At 35.8% G+C, this 13,618-nt stretch overlaps 1 protein-coding gene across 1 annotated transcript in view; it reads left to right on the forward strand.

The window, feature by feature from the left end:
* Nucleotides 1-13,618, forward strand: part of CNGB3 (cyclic nucleotide gated channel subunit beta 3) — a gene marked incomplete at both ends in the record, with an annotated part of 123,068 nt that overhangs the window by 60,546 nt on the left and 48,904 nt on the right. The window contains 4 exons of the mRNA XM_084230544.1: nucleotides 152-238; nucleotides 2,574-2,638; nucleotides 3,384-3,506; nucleotides 12,632-12,773. Of these exons, the coding sequence (XP_084086670.1) occupies nucleotides 152-238; nucleotides 2,574-2,638; nucleotides 3,384-3,506; nucleotides 12,632-12,773 (417 nt within the window). The remainder of the gene's footprint in view (nucleotides 1-151; nucleotides 239-2,573; nucleotides 2,639-3,383; nucleotides 3,507-12,631; nucleotides 12,774-13,618) is intronic.

Below are 13,618 nucleotides of genomic sequence, written 5' to 3' on the forward strand. Positions count from 1 at the left end.
TGCCTCTCCATGCATATTTAATTGAAGGCAAGTTTACCTTAAACAACAAATAATCTGGGTAAATTGTCATATTTTACATACATTGGCATAAATCTGTCCATATCCAAAAATATATAAACACAACATAAACATGAATGTGTTCTTTCAACAGTTGGATGTTGCCTCAGTATTGCCATTTGATGTTTTCTACCTTTTCTTTGGGTTGAATCCAATATTTAGGACAAATAGGATATTAAAGGTAAGATGACTATATTTCATTTTCTTCTTATAATAATAGAAATCTTGAAGTGCTTTAAAATATTCTAAAAATATAATATTCTTAATTTTTCCCAAAATGTCATCCAATTTCATGCCCTCTTCCATAATGGGAATCTTTATTTTTTTTTTTAAATAATAAATTTTATTTTTATATTCCCCCATACAATTGCAAACGCCCCATTCTGACCCCAATCCCTCCCCTCCCGCCCCCCACCCCCCAAAAAGTGTCTCTGGTTCATAGTTTTTTGTTGATTTTGATTTTCACTTTCTTATATTCATTTTCCTGGTCCCTTATTTAAGTTTTCTAGATTCCTGCTATAAGTGAGACCATCCGGTATTTTTCTTTTTCTTTTTGGCTTATTTCGCTGAGCATGATCCCTTCCAGCGCCATCCATGTTGCTGCAAATTGCATGTGTTTATCTTTTTTGAATGCTGAGTAATATTCCATGGTATATATGTACCACATCTTCTTGATCCAGTCATCTATTTTTGGGCATTTGGGTTGTTTCCAAAGCTTAGCTATTGTAAACAGTGCTGCTATAAACATAGGGGTGCAGGTGTTCTTTGGAATTGATGTTTCTGTGTCCTTTGGGTAAATACCTAGGAGTGGAATTGCTGGATCATATGGAAGCTCTATGTTTAGTAGGTCCAGAAATCTCCACACAGCTCTCCATAGTGGTTGGACCAGTTTGCACTCCCACCAACAGTGCAGAAGAGTTCCTTTTTCTCCACACCCTCGCCAACATTTGTTGTTGCTAGTTTTTTTAATATGTGCCATTCTCACTGGTGTGAGATGGTATCTCATGGTAGTTTTGATTTGCATTTCCCTGATGACAAGTGATGTTGAACATTTTTTCATATGTCTGTTGGCCACATAATGGGACTCTTTAAAACTGAATGAAGGATGAACATCATTGTTCTAGTGATGGATGTTGTTCTTTGCTGTTTTTATTCTACATCACATGATGGCTATTTTTATAATCTAACATAAAAAGACTTTTGTGCTTCTAAGTATAATTACAGTTAAAATGTACCTTTTATCCTCTTATTCTTTTCCATTGTCCTTTTTTATTAGACAGTTACTGAGTACTTGAACTATTGGCTTCAAAATGAGGGAGTTAGATTAGATGACCTCTAAGTGATCTTAGTCATATAAAGTACTATAACTCTAGGAAAAAAACAAATAATTTTGCATAACAAAATTATTTACATATTTGGATACAACTCAAATGTCCATCAACAGGTAACTAGTTAAATAAATGTTGGTACACCTGTGTAACAGAATGCATTGTGACTTTAAAAAAATAAAGAGGATATTTTCTGTGAACTGATATGGAAAGACTTCTGAGATAAATTACCAAGTGAAAAAGAAAAAAAGAAAAATCTTGTTACAAAACAATACTAATTTCTGTTTAACAAGAAGGGATAAATATTCCACTTACACTAGAAGGCTACCAACCCCTCTCCCCCAAAAAAGAAACTAATCAAAATGGTTACCTGAAGTGGGGAGGAGAGGAAGGGGGGAAAATCAGAATAAGTAGGGGCGGGTGTAGGAGCAAGAATTATGAAGTGTCTACTTCATATTGTATTTGAACAGTGTGAATGTATATTACCTATTCAAAAAGATTTTAAGACATAAATAGCTTATAATTTGTAAGTTCACAGGCTACCTAAAAAGACTGTGAGCTAGAATGTGCATATATGAAGTAGATATAAGCAAAAAAAAAAAAAAGAGAGAGAGAGAAATACAAGCTTTGTTTGAATTAAATGTATATAAATTCATTGTATCTTTGTACATCAGGAATACCTAGCCAATGTTAATATTTACTGGACTTCTGATGTTGAAATAAATATACATTGTTGATGTTGAAATAAATACAATTTTAATTCAGCATGCTTAAAAATAATGCTAGTGATGCGCAACAGGACTTCAACACTATTTATGACATCAGTGCATTTCCTTTTACTTTTCTAGTTTTACTTATGTTTCAGGAGAAGTATGATTTTAATTATTGTAAAATAGAGTTCTGCTATGTGCTTCAAAAAGGAAAAAGGAAAGAAATGTTTTTAAGCTTGATTTTCAACAAGCATTACAAGCAAGACTATAACTAGAGGGTAGAAATAAAATAAAGCAGAGCTCTGAAGGTTTGGCACCATGCTAAAATGTACTGCCCACAGGAACATACCACAGGCCTTACTTCTTTTTAAAGACATAGGGATAGGATTATTTTCAGTAGCAAATAAAATCTAATTATAGTTTTATTTATATAGATGTTTCTAACACTTTTGATTTCTTTTGCTTCCTTTCTGCATAGTACACTTCATTTTTTGAATTTAATCATCACTTGGAGTCTATAATGGACAAAGCATATATTTACAGGTAAAGTATAATGCCATATACTTTGGGGGTGGGAGAGAAAGCAATGATACAACACTGCAGACAGCATTTAAGAAGAATATGACCTGCTTTCTCAGGAAAAGTTGATAACTTCAGATTTCTGGCTATACAAAATATACAGTTATATTCTAAAACTGATTGGAATATTTAGAAGTGAGATAAAAGTGTGAAAATCATATTAGATTTTAGAAATTAGAGGACTAAAAAAATAGGACATATTCCCAGTTTTAGTGAGAACAAGTACACATAAATATGCTCTTTTGCAAGTTAACTTTACAGCTCTCTCTCTCATGACAATTCATTTTAATCTGAATTTCATTCATTTGCTGTTCTGAACTTCACTTGCACAGAGACCTCTAGTCACAGTTAATCGTAGTATAAAGTCCCATGAGCTTTTCAGAGATATCCAGTTAAAGAAGCATGGCATATTTTATGGGACACAAAGTGGAGAGGTGACCCTCGAGGCATGTCTTTCAGGCAGTTGACTCATACCATCTGTGAAAAGAAAGGAAGATTTTTTTTTTACACTCTGTCAATCCCAGTCAAGACACTGCAGTTAGAAAACATGCAATGACACCATCATTTTATACTATACTAATGAGAGTTAACATTTGACAGATTTAAAGCAAGGAGATTCAATGGATATTTCAAGGAAAAGAAATTGTTAAACTTGGCTTTATTCCAGAAACAACATGAGTCCTTACTTTGCATTTATTCTCCTTGACAGAGTCATTCGAACAACTGGATACTTGCTATTTACTCTACACATTAATGCCTGCGTTTATTACTGGGCTTCTTCTTATGAAGGAATTGGCACTACTAAATGGGTATATAATGGTGAAGGAAACAAGTAAGTTTTAATTGTGAAGATGACTTTTATTGATTCTTCTAAATTTTCTGTCAGTGTGCAAGTTTTCTTATGCCAGTGTTTTTGAAACTATGTCACAATCCATTAATGGGGACTAAAATATCTTTAGTCAGTTATTAAAGTGTAGAGGAAAATAGAATAGAAACTTCAGAGTCTGCCATACATACAAGGGGTGCATATGTGTGTGTGTTCGCATCCTGGACTGACCTGGAAAATGCATTTCTTACTCTGGATAATGATTTTTAAAAAAAGATTGAAGCCTGTGCTTTAGACAATTGAGCAATAAAATAACTTTTAAAAACTCCAATACCAGTTGTTAGTAATGAATGATGTTAATTGTTTGGAGGGCAGGTGCAGTAGCTAATTAGTTTACCACTGAAGAGTTTTACGGGTTTGTGACTCAGCTCTCACCACTAACTCAATTAAGCACAGAGTAACAAGGGTCATAAATTCAACTTGACAATTAGATATGAAAATATCCTAGAAAAAAAATCGTTTGAAATATTAAGTGTAATAGAATCAGGATTCAATAATGGTAACTGATTATTTAACAGTGACATTTCTTTTTGGTAGATACAAGGATATAGCATAAATTAGATGCCACTAACTTTCTGCTCCAATGAAATCATATTGGGCATATTAAAAGGCAGTGTCCTTGGTGAAAAAGGGTAGGACCTAGCATTACTTTGAAGGACAAATCTCAGCAGCCTTGGGAAAGAAGGCAATTATAGGATAGAACAGAGAGTAAAGATAACTTACAAAATTGCATATTACTTAGAGTGAGTAGGATGTGATGAGAGATTATAGCACCAATTTTGAACTTTCAACCAGAGCTGATTTTAAGTCACAATTCTTATGATTGAGAAAATATACACACATACACACATGCACATGCACGTACAACATGTGAAATCTAATTCTGTAATTTATTATAGTGAAATCTATAAGTAATTCTCTTCAGAATGCAGATTGCCTTAAGTATGCATTTAGTTTAATGTAAGTAACTAATTTATGTAGAAAATTGAGTAAGATGCCAACTATATTAAATAAAACCTAAACATGAATGTGCAATTGGTGTCATTGGATGCCTGAGTCTGATAACCATTTCTATTAAATTAAGAAAATAATACAATTTGCTTCAGAATGACTTCCAAAAAGGTAGAGCTGTTTCTCTTTTCATTTGCAGCATTTCTAGGAACTAGATCTTGTTTCCCAGTGCCAAGAACATCAGTTTATAATAGACACTATCTTTGCATATTTAAATGGTTGTTTAAAGAAGTCAGGAAGGAAAAGAGGTAAGGAGTAAGGAAAAAAGAAAAGAATGACCAGGTCTGTGTTATAACTAAAAGAAAATCAGCTTCTATCTATAATAAACATAAGCTAAAGTGTGCTAATATTTTATCCTTCTAATTCTAGCTACAATGCAGACCAGATATCCAAAGTACCCACTTTCTAAAATACAAGATGAATTACTTGTAATTTTTTTGTAAAATTACTTGTAATTACTTGTTAAAATGTACATTGCCAGATAAATTACAACAGTTTTCAATTATTGCTGAAATCTCCAGAAAGGAAGAATTTCCAAAGGCTAAAGAAAAGTGTATACTAAAGCTGGATAGAAAGTTGAGATAACCACTAATGAACAGAGTAGGAACTTCTTAATCAATTAAAAAAGACAAAAAGAGAGAATGGAAGTTGTGCAACCAAAAATAACTTAGACTGAAAAATATGGTGGTTACCAGAGGGAAAAAAGAAGGGTATTCAGAAGAATAGGTAGAGTAGGTCAATTTGATAATGTGAGTGGCACTAGAATGTTGGTGGTAAGTGCTGTGAGGCAGACAGAGATCATAGTGTGGAGCTGTTCTCCAAAAATTTATATGATGTTGTAAACCAATGGTAAATCTATAAAATTTTATTTTTAAAAAAAAAAGGAAGTTACAGAGAGAAATATGGAAAATCAAGACAAAAAGAAAGCACAAAGTAAGATGGTAGGGACTATTTGCATATCAATAAGCACAATAAATTAATGTAGTTAAACTCACCAATTAAAAGAGATGTCAATTAATATTAGTCAAAATAAGCTTTAAGGGCCTCCCCTGGTGGCGCAGCGGTTGAGCGCTGGGCTGCGAAGCTGCCCACAGCCTCTGCAGTGCCGGTTCCATCCCCGGCCACCAACAAGGATCTCACATGGCGTGACAGACCTCTCCTGTCTTGCCCTCTGCTCCCCTCAGCAGTGTATTTCGTCAGTCTGCCTGTTCTGTTCTGTTCTCCGCTCTGGTGAATTCTCTCACCCTCCTGCACTTCTGACTGTACCCAGTGCTTCCATAAATAAAATAAATAAAAATCTTTAAAAAAATAAATAAATAAGCTTTAAAATAAAATTCATTCGGGCCTCCCCGGTGCCGCAGCAGTTGAACGCTGGGCTGCGAATCTGCCCGCAGCCTCTGCAGCGCCGGTTCGATCCCCGGCTGCTCCCCGGCCACCAGAGGAGGGTCCCACATGGCATGCAGACCTCTCCTGCCGCCCGCTGCTCCCCTCAGCAGTGTACTTCGGTCCTTCTGCCTGCTCTGCTCCCTGCTCTGGCTCTGATGAATTCTCTCACCCTCCCGCGCTTCTGACTGTACCCAGTGCTTGTATAAATAAATAAATAAAAATCTAAAAAAATAAAATAAAATTCATTCTAGGGAAAAGGAAGGTCACAATATAATTGTAAAAGTTTTAATTCACTATAAAGAACTCACTACAATTCTAAATATGTATGTAGCTAATGAAATAATTATAATAATTCAAAGAAATTCATAAAGCAAAAATTAATGGAAGGAGGTACAGATACTGGCAAATATACCATCAATGTGTAAAATGTCAAGCACCATTATTAAGTGATCAAGCAGCCAGAAGCCAAAGATACAAAAGATTCAAAAACACAATTAACAAGCTTAATAGAAAAGATACAACAAGAATCTTGCACCAAACAATTAGAAACCACCCATTCTTAGTTAATCATGGTAGGATTACACAATGTTATCATCATTCCTAGGCCAAAAAGCAAACTTCAATGCATTTCTCACCATTGGCTGTATTTCCTTCATTCTCTGATTATAGAGATGAGCATTACCCCATCAGCTCTGCTCTATATATCTAAAAGTAAAACTTTAATAATCCAGTTACCAACTGTCAGGGACATAGGTTACCATCTTTACAAAGAAAGGCTTTTTAAAGGCAGCATTTTTACATACTTTTAAGATAATTGGTATATGGCAGTTATTAATATACTTGCATTTTCCCAAGAGTTTTTAAATATTACCTGCCCCTTCTATTACTTAATATTACCCTTCAACCTTGTATGCTTAAAGCATTTCTTATTTAACCTTTGTGATGCTTTCTGATGACCTATAAATTGAAGGTTACTTCTGAAGCCATTGGATTTGTAAACTTTGCCCTGGCTAGAATTACACAGAAAATTGTGGGGCATAAGTGCAGAATTGTGAATGTTTAAAATAAGAGTCAAGTTTATTACTATTCCATTAATCCTCACCAGAATAGCAATGTCTATTCATTTCAATAGAAGACAGGAAGTCATTTTCACTTATATTAAATAGATGGCATCCTTCATTTGACAGTGAAATTTAACAAAAAAAAGGAAACAGCTTAGCTTAAAAGGAAAATATCGTAGTTAAGGTTATTTGGTACCCAGTACTATCCCCAATATACCTTTTCCATTTATACCCAAATTTACTTATTATCTGACATAAATTTCCCAGTGAGTGCAAACCTCTTAGGAAATTCCTACCCCCAAGCCTTAATGCATAGATCCTCAAAGGAAACTGTAAAAATGCTAGCAAGACTGTCATGGAAATCATGACTTTAGATGGGATGGACAAGCAATCAAAAGTTACTATACCTTAGTGCTAAAGAAATTTAGGGTCAATTATCCACTTCATTTTGCACTTGAAAATAAGACCTACTTAAAAAGATGCATACTAAATAAAATTTATAAAAAGAATGTAGAAAATTAAGAAGATATCTCTTAAGGATTTTTTGAGGATATTTCACATAACTTCTTTCTGTTTGAATTTGAAATCCAATAAACAGAATTCAAATTTGGTCCACTTTCACTGTCAAATGTGAAATTAATTAATAGTGACAATCAAAAAATCAATAGAATGCTACCTTAAATTCTGGAGCATTCTATTCAATAAATTTGGCCTAAAATTTTAATTTTACCATATTTTGAAAGGCATCATGACTTCCTACATGAAATCAATCAAAATATAATAAAAATTTGAAGCATTAAAAAAAAAACGAAAATAAGACCTACTTAGATGAAAGTGTTTTTACTCAGGATCCCCTAGCTACCTCGGTCTCTGGAAAAAAAAAAAAAAAAGAGCAGTCTTTCCACTAGGTACTAGATACCCTTTGGATGTTACAATATATATCAGAGCAGCAAAAGGCCCAGGGCATCAAGAATGAAGGGCAACTGGCACCATAGTAGGGAAGAGTGAAGAAGGTGATTATACAGATAGGCTCATAGAGATAGTCTTTTCAGTAAATCTGAGTATGTATAACCATTCATTTATTCATTCATATCATTCAACAAGCACTAAGCTCTTGTGTGCTGTGTTCACAAATACCTGTTGTCATGAAGCCTATCTTTTAAAGGGATCCCCCATAATTAGTGCTTCCAGTGATAAATTTACAGAAATCTAGAATATCCACACACGCAGTATAGAATGAGTGCTTTTAGAAGTTATATGTCCCACTACATATCTACCACAATAACTAAAATTAAGAAGACTGACAATGCCAAGTGTTGGAGCAACTAAAACTCTCTTACATTGCTGGAGGAAATGCAAAATGATACAATGACTTTGGGCCAAGATCTGACAATTTCTTTTCCAATTAAACATATACCTACTTACAAACAAAAACCCTGAGTCCAGATATTTGCCCTAGAGAAATGAAAATATCTGTCTATAAAAAGTGTTCATAAGTACATTCTTAGGATGTCTATTCATAATAACCAAAATCTGGAGATGGTCAAAGTGTTCATCTCTAAAAATAAACAAACAGGTATTTTCATGCAATGGATACCACATAACAATGAAATGAAATAAACTACTGATATACTACACAAGATGAATAAGTCTCAAAAACATAATGCTGAGTGAAAGATGTCTTACACAAAAATGTAAATATTGATTTTGGGGATCAAGGCATCATTGGAGGAGGGGCTTGCTTTGCTCCCAGGAAGATAATCTGAAAGTAATCCAGAAGGACACTAACCCCAGAAGAGCCCAAGACATGGGCAAAACTGGAGCACCTCTTGGACATCTAAGAGCAGCAGCATAGACAGAAGGGACACTGAGGAAATTCATGCTTCATTAACACCGAGGTGGATGAGAAATGCCCGGAGGCTGTGGTCTGCGCAGAGAACCTACATGCAAATTGTGAAAGATGGCACTGCCTCCTGTCTGGCAGCTGGACAGGGAAGAGGTGAGCAGTGTGGAGGCACACACCCTTGACTGAGAGGAAACCCATATGAAGGAGCAGAATTCCTCCAGTGGGTTGTGTCCCCAAGTGAAAAGAACAAGCACATTGCACTGGGCTGTGCTCCCCCTCTTCCACCCCCTGGTAGTCATACTGACCTTGTAAAATACACTAACTGTGACAGACTGCAGAGATTCAGTTCCAGAACCCTAAGGAAGAAGGATATCAGTATTGCTACAAATATGAAGCACACCAGCACACACCCACTGGTGAATGGACCCCTCCAGGACCCTTTTCCACCCCCCCTTATAGAAGCAACAAAAGCATAATGCTTGGGCCTCCCTGGTGGCGCAAGGGTTAAGATGCAACCTATGAAGCAATCCGCAGCCGCTGCAGAACGAGTTCAATTCCTGGCCAGCCAGGGAGCAACCCACATGGCACAGCAGACCTCTCCTGGCTCACCAGCTGTTCCCCTCAGCAGTGTACTTTGGTCATTCTGCCTGTTCTGTTCCCCACTCTGTCTCTGGTAAATCCTCTCACCCCCAACACCTCTGGCCTGCACCCCAGCTCTTATATGCATAAATAAATAAATCTTTAAAAAAATCATAATGCTTGACACACAGAAGCTGGGAAAGATGTTAAAAGGATGAACTCTTGGGCCTCCCCGGTGGCGCAGCGGTTGAGCGCTGGGTTGCAAAGCTGCCCGCAGCCTCTGCAGTGCCGGTTGGATCCCTGGCCACCAGGCGAGAGTCCCACATGGCGCATAGACCTCTCCTGCTGCCTGCTGCTCCCCTCAGCAGTGTATTTCGTCAGTCTGCCTGCTCTGGCTCTGGTGAATTCTCTCACCCTCCCGCGCTTGCATAAATAAATAAAAATTTTAAAAAATCTTTAAAAAATAAAAAAGTAAAAAGATGAACTCTTGCCATTTGCAACAACATGGGTAGAATTGGATGGACTTATCCTAGTGAAATAAATCAGAAGGAGAAAGACAAAATAAAAAAAAAATTTAAAAAAAGGAGAAAGACAAATAACAGATGGTTTCGCTCATGTGGAATATACAGAAACAAAACAAAGGAATAGAAAATCTAAACAACTACAAACCCAAGAAATCTGACTGTAGAACTAAGAATACCAGAGGGGAGGGTGCAAGAAGGAGAGCTGAAGGTGGGAGGAAGGGCGGGAAGGGTGCACAGCAGAATATGTTTGAGGATTATGGGTGCTTTGTTCCTGTTAATGCTACAGTGACTCTGAAGGGGAGAGGTTTTTGCCACTATAAAACTCTATTTTTCTATTTAAAATTTTTCATAACAAAATTTTGGGGGAATGTCCCATGTCACATTTGAATCACAGAGAAAGAATTTCTATTTTCATTTTAAATGTTTTTTATGGTTTTATGTCAAATCCTGCCGGATTGCTTAAACTTATAAATAACAGACTATAAGTATACAGCTTGTTAGATAGTTCTTGCATGAAATCATCCAGATAGAATCTCCTTGAAAAGATCTATCTGCTTGGGGTATAAATATTAGAGGTGGACAACTTGACTAATTAAGCTAATCCTAGGAAATCAATAAGAGACATCTAATTGAATTACAAATCATACCTTTGGTACTGCATGTCTGTGTGTAAGAGGTTTATCCCAAAATAAACCTCTAAGCATATGGGCAAAAAACTTCCAATTAAAAGAGAACACTACTGCATATACCAAAAAAAAAAACAAAAGTTCAGGACTAACCCTTCAGGTATGGAAAATCAGTGCCAAAGGTTAGTGTTTGATTGTCATGTTTTTGTATGGAGATAACACTGGTTTACAATGCTGTTTGTGATTGTCATCTTTTTAACATCCATAAATTTTAAAAAATGAGAAAAGGTAATTCATGTTTGTTCCTGTTAACACTACAGTGACTCTGAAGGGGAGAGTAATTAATCCCAATCTTTATAGTGGAATTGGCCATGTAGGGAGAGAATCAGATCTCTGTCTCACTCTTGGAAAATACTGGGTTCAATAAATTTCCTTAATTTAAAGAGACCCACAACTACAGGACCTGTGATTATAATAAATAAGGTAACGGGAAATTACAAACTGGAATTTAAATACATAAAATGCAATCCATAAAATTAATTCTGTACTTCTTCAATGTGATTCTCTTTAGCATGAAGTGTACTGTAATATTAGTGAGTCCAAGGAAGCTTGCTAAAAAAAACTACAGTGATAATATTTTTGGGTTTTTTTTAAGATTTATTTATTTATGCATACAAGAACTGGGGTACAGGCCAGAGGTGCGGAGACTGACAGGATTCACCAGAGACAGAGTGGGGAACAGAACAGGCAGACACTGAAATACCAGAGTGATAATATTTTTATTCTCCTGACACAGTGGTTTCAAACCCTACAAATTAGTTCCTATAACTACCAGATTAAAAAAAACAAACAAAAACAAAAAACTCATGCCCCTCAAAAGGAACTGAATTTCAAAATGAGGGATTTCTTTCTAGATCTGTTTTCATTTAATTGACTCTAATTACAATTTGTTTTTTCTTTGCAAATCTCAACTTCTTACTATTTGAATATCCAAAAATGTATAAACTAGTTTCACAAACAAAAGACCACAGCTACTGTATATACTACTACTGTAAGTAGACTTACAGCTACTGCAAGCACTGCTACTACTCTGCAAGAAACCAGTTGCCATGTAAGATGTTTATCTACTCTGAGACCACCAGACTGTGAGGAAGCCCACACTAGTCTTATTGAGAAACTGAATGAAAAAAGAGAGCTACCCCACCAGGCCTAGCTTTTCTGAACACCCTAGCCCAGGCTCCCGAAATGTGAGGGGAGATGACATCTTGGGCATTTCAAGCATACAAATGTGGAGAACAGAGGAACCCAGTTAAAAAAATCAAAGATCCAGAAAGACATTTGGTTTCAATCAAGTCTGCTCAGTTACCTTCAGCCATCCACGTGATCCCAGATGAGGGCCACTCATCATAGAGAATAGAAGTTGAGCCTTGTACAAATTTTTTGATCCACAAAATTATGAGCCTAATAAGGTAAATATTTATTATAACACTAAATTTGGGGGTTGTTGGGCCTCTACAGTGGTACATCAGTTGAGCACTGGGTTGCAAAGCTGCCCGCAGCCTCTACAGCGTCTGCAGTGCCAGTTCGACGATCCCCGGCCTCTGGTGAGGGTCCCACATGGTGCACAGACCTCTCCTGCCGCGCCCCCTGCTCTCCTCAGGAGTGTATTTCATCAGTCTGCCTGTTCTGCTCCCTGCTCTGGCTTTTGTGCATCCTCTCACCCTCCCGTGCTTCTGACTGTACCCGGTGCTTGTATAAATGAGTAAATAAATCTTTAAAAAAAATTAAAAAAATAAATTTGGGGGTTGTTTTACAGCAAAAGATAAACAGAACAACTAATAAACAGCCTTGTCAAGTCTGTTTATTCATTTCACAATGTTTATCAAGGAGCTTACATTAGTGCAATGGCATTTGCTAGTGCTACCTATGGATAGGAAATGTTGATTAGAGAAACATGTGTTATCATTTAGTATAACCAAGCATAGTGGCATTTTAATATTATAATATAATGCAAAATGCTTATCTTCTCTTTTCACAGGTATCTGAGATGTTATTATTGGGCTGTTCGATCTTTAATTACTATTGGAGGTCTTCCAGAACCACAAAATTTATTTGAAATTATTTTTCAACTGTTGAATTTTTTTCTGGGAGTTTTTGTGTTCTCCATCTTAATTGGCCAGGTAAATTAAGATATGAATCCCTAGGTACATGATACTAACATTTTTGAAAGATTAACCAATCTTTATAAGCTCTGCAAAGGAAAAAACAAAATCTAGTGCTTTTTTTTTTTTAACTAACTCATCTATTTTAATGAATTAAGGAGAATGTGAATGAATTGGCATTTCCTTTCAATTTTTAAACCATTATATCTATCAGAAGACCTGTATGACTCAGAGAAATTCAAGTTTCTGTAAACTTCTTATTTCGAACTTCCCAAATCTTTTAAAAGCTCTCTTAATAACTCAAATCTCAATTATTGTCGTAAATAACTGGGTGGGTTAAATGACTTCAAAGGTCATTTAAGCCATAGGCTATTAAAAGCCACCTAAATAAATTTAATTGATAAATTGTTGCTTTGCAAGTGTATATTGTAGCATATCCTTATCCTTATTCATAAGGAATCAAGTCTAGTAAAGAATACAAAACAAATACATAACTATATGCAAGGAAATTGACATTTGCCAAGAAGAGAGTCCAATATCTTTGAGAAGTCCCAGGTTCATAAAAAATGAAAAGTTTGACAACACAACATCTTTACAAGATATGCTTTTCAGTTATTTTACTGTGTGTTTGAGAACAAAGTTACATTGAGATTTGTGTAGTGGGTAAGTTAGACAAAATCACAAAATGATTATCCCCACTAGATAAATGATTGTTTCTGTCACCACACTCACATTGGTATGACTAAAACACAAGCTTTAACAAGCTTTAGGAATGAAAACTATTCTTTTTTTAAAGATTTATTTATTTTTATACAAGAGCTGGGGTACAGGCCAGATGCGCGGGAGGGTGAGCGGATTCACCA

This window comes from Talpa europaea (genome assembly GCF_964194135.1).
Source record: "Talpa europaea genome assembly, chromosome: 3".
NCBI lineage: Eukaryota > Metazoa > Chordata > Mammalia > Eulipotyphla > Talpidae > Talpa > Talpa europaea.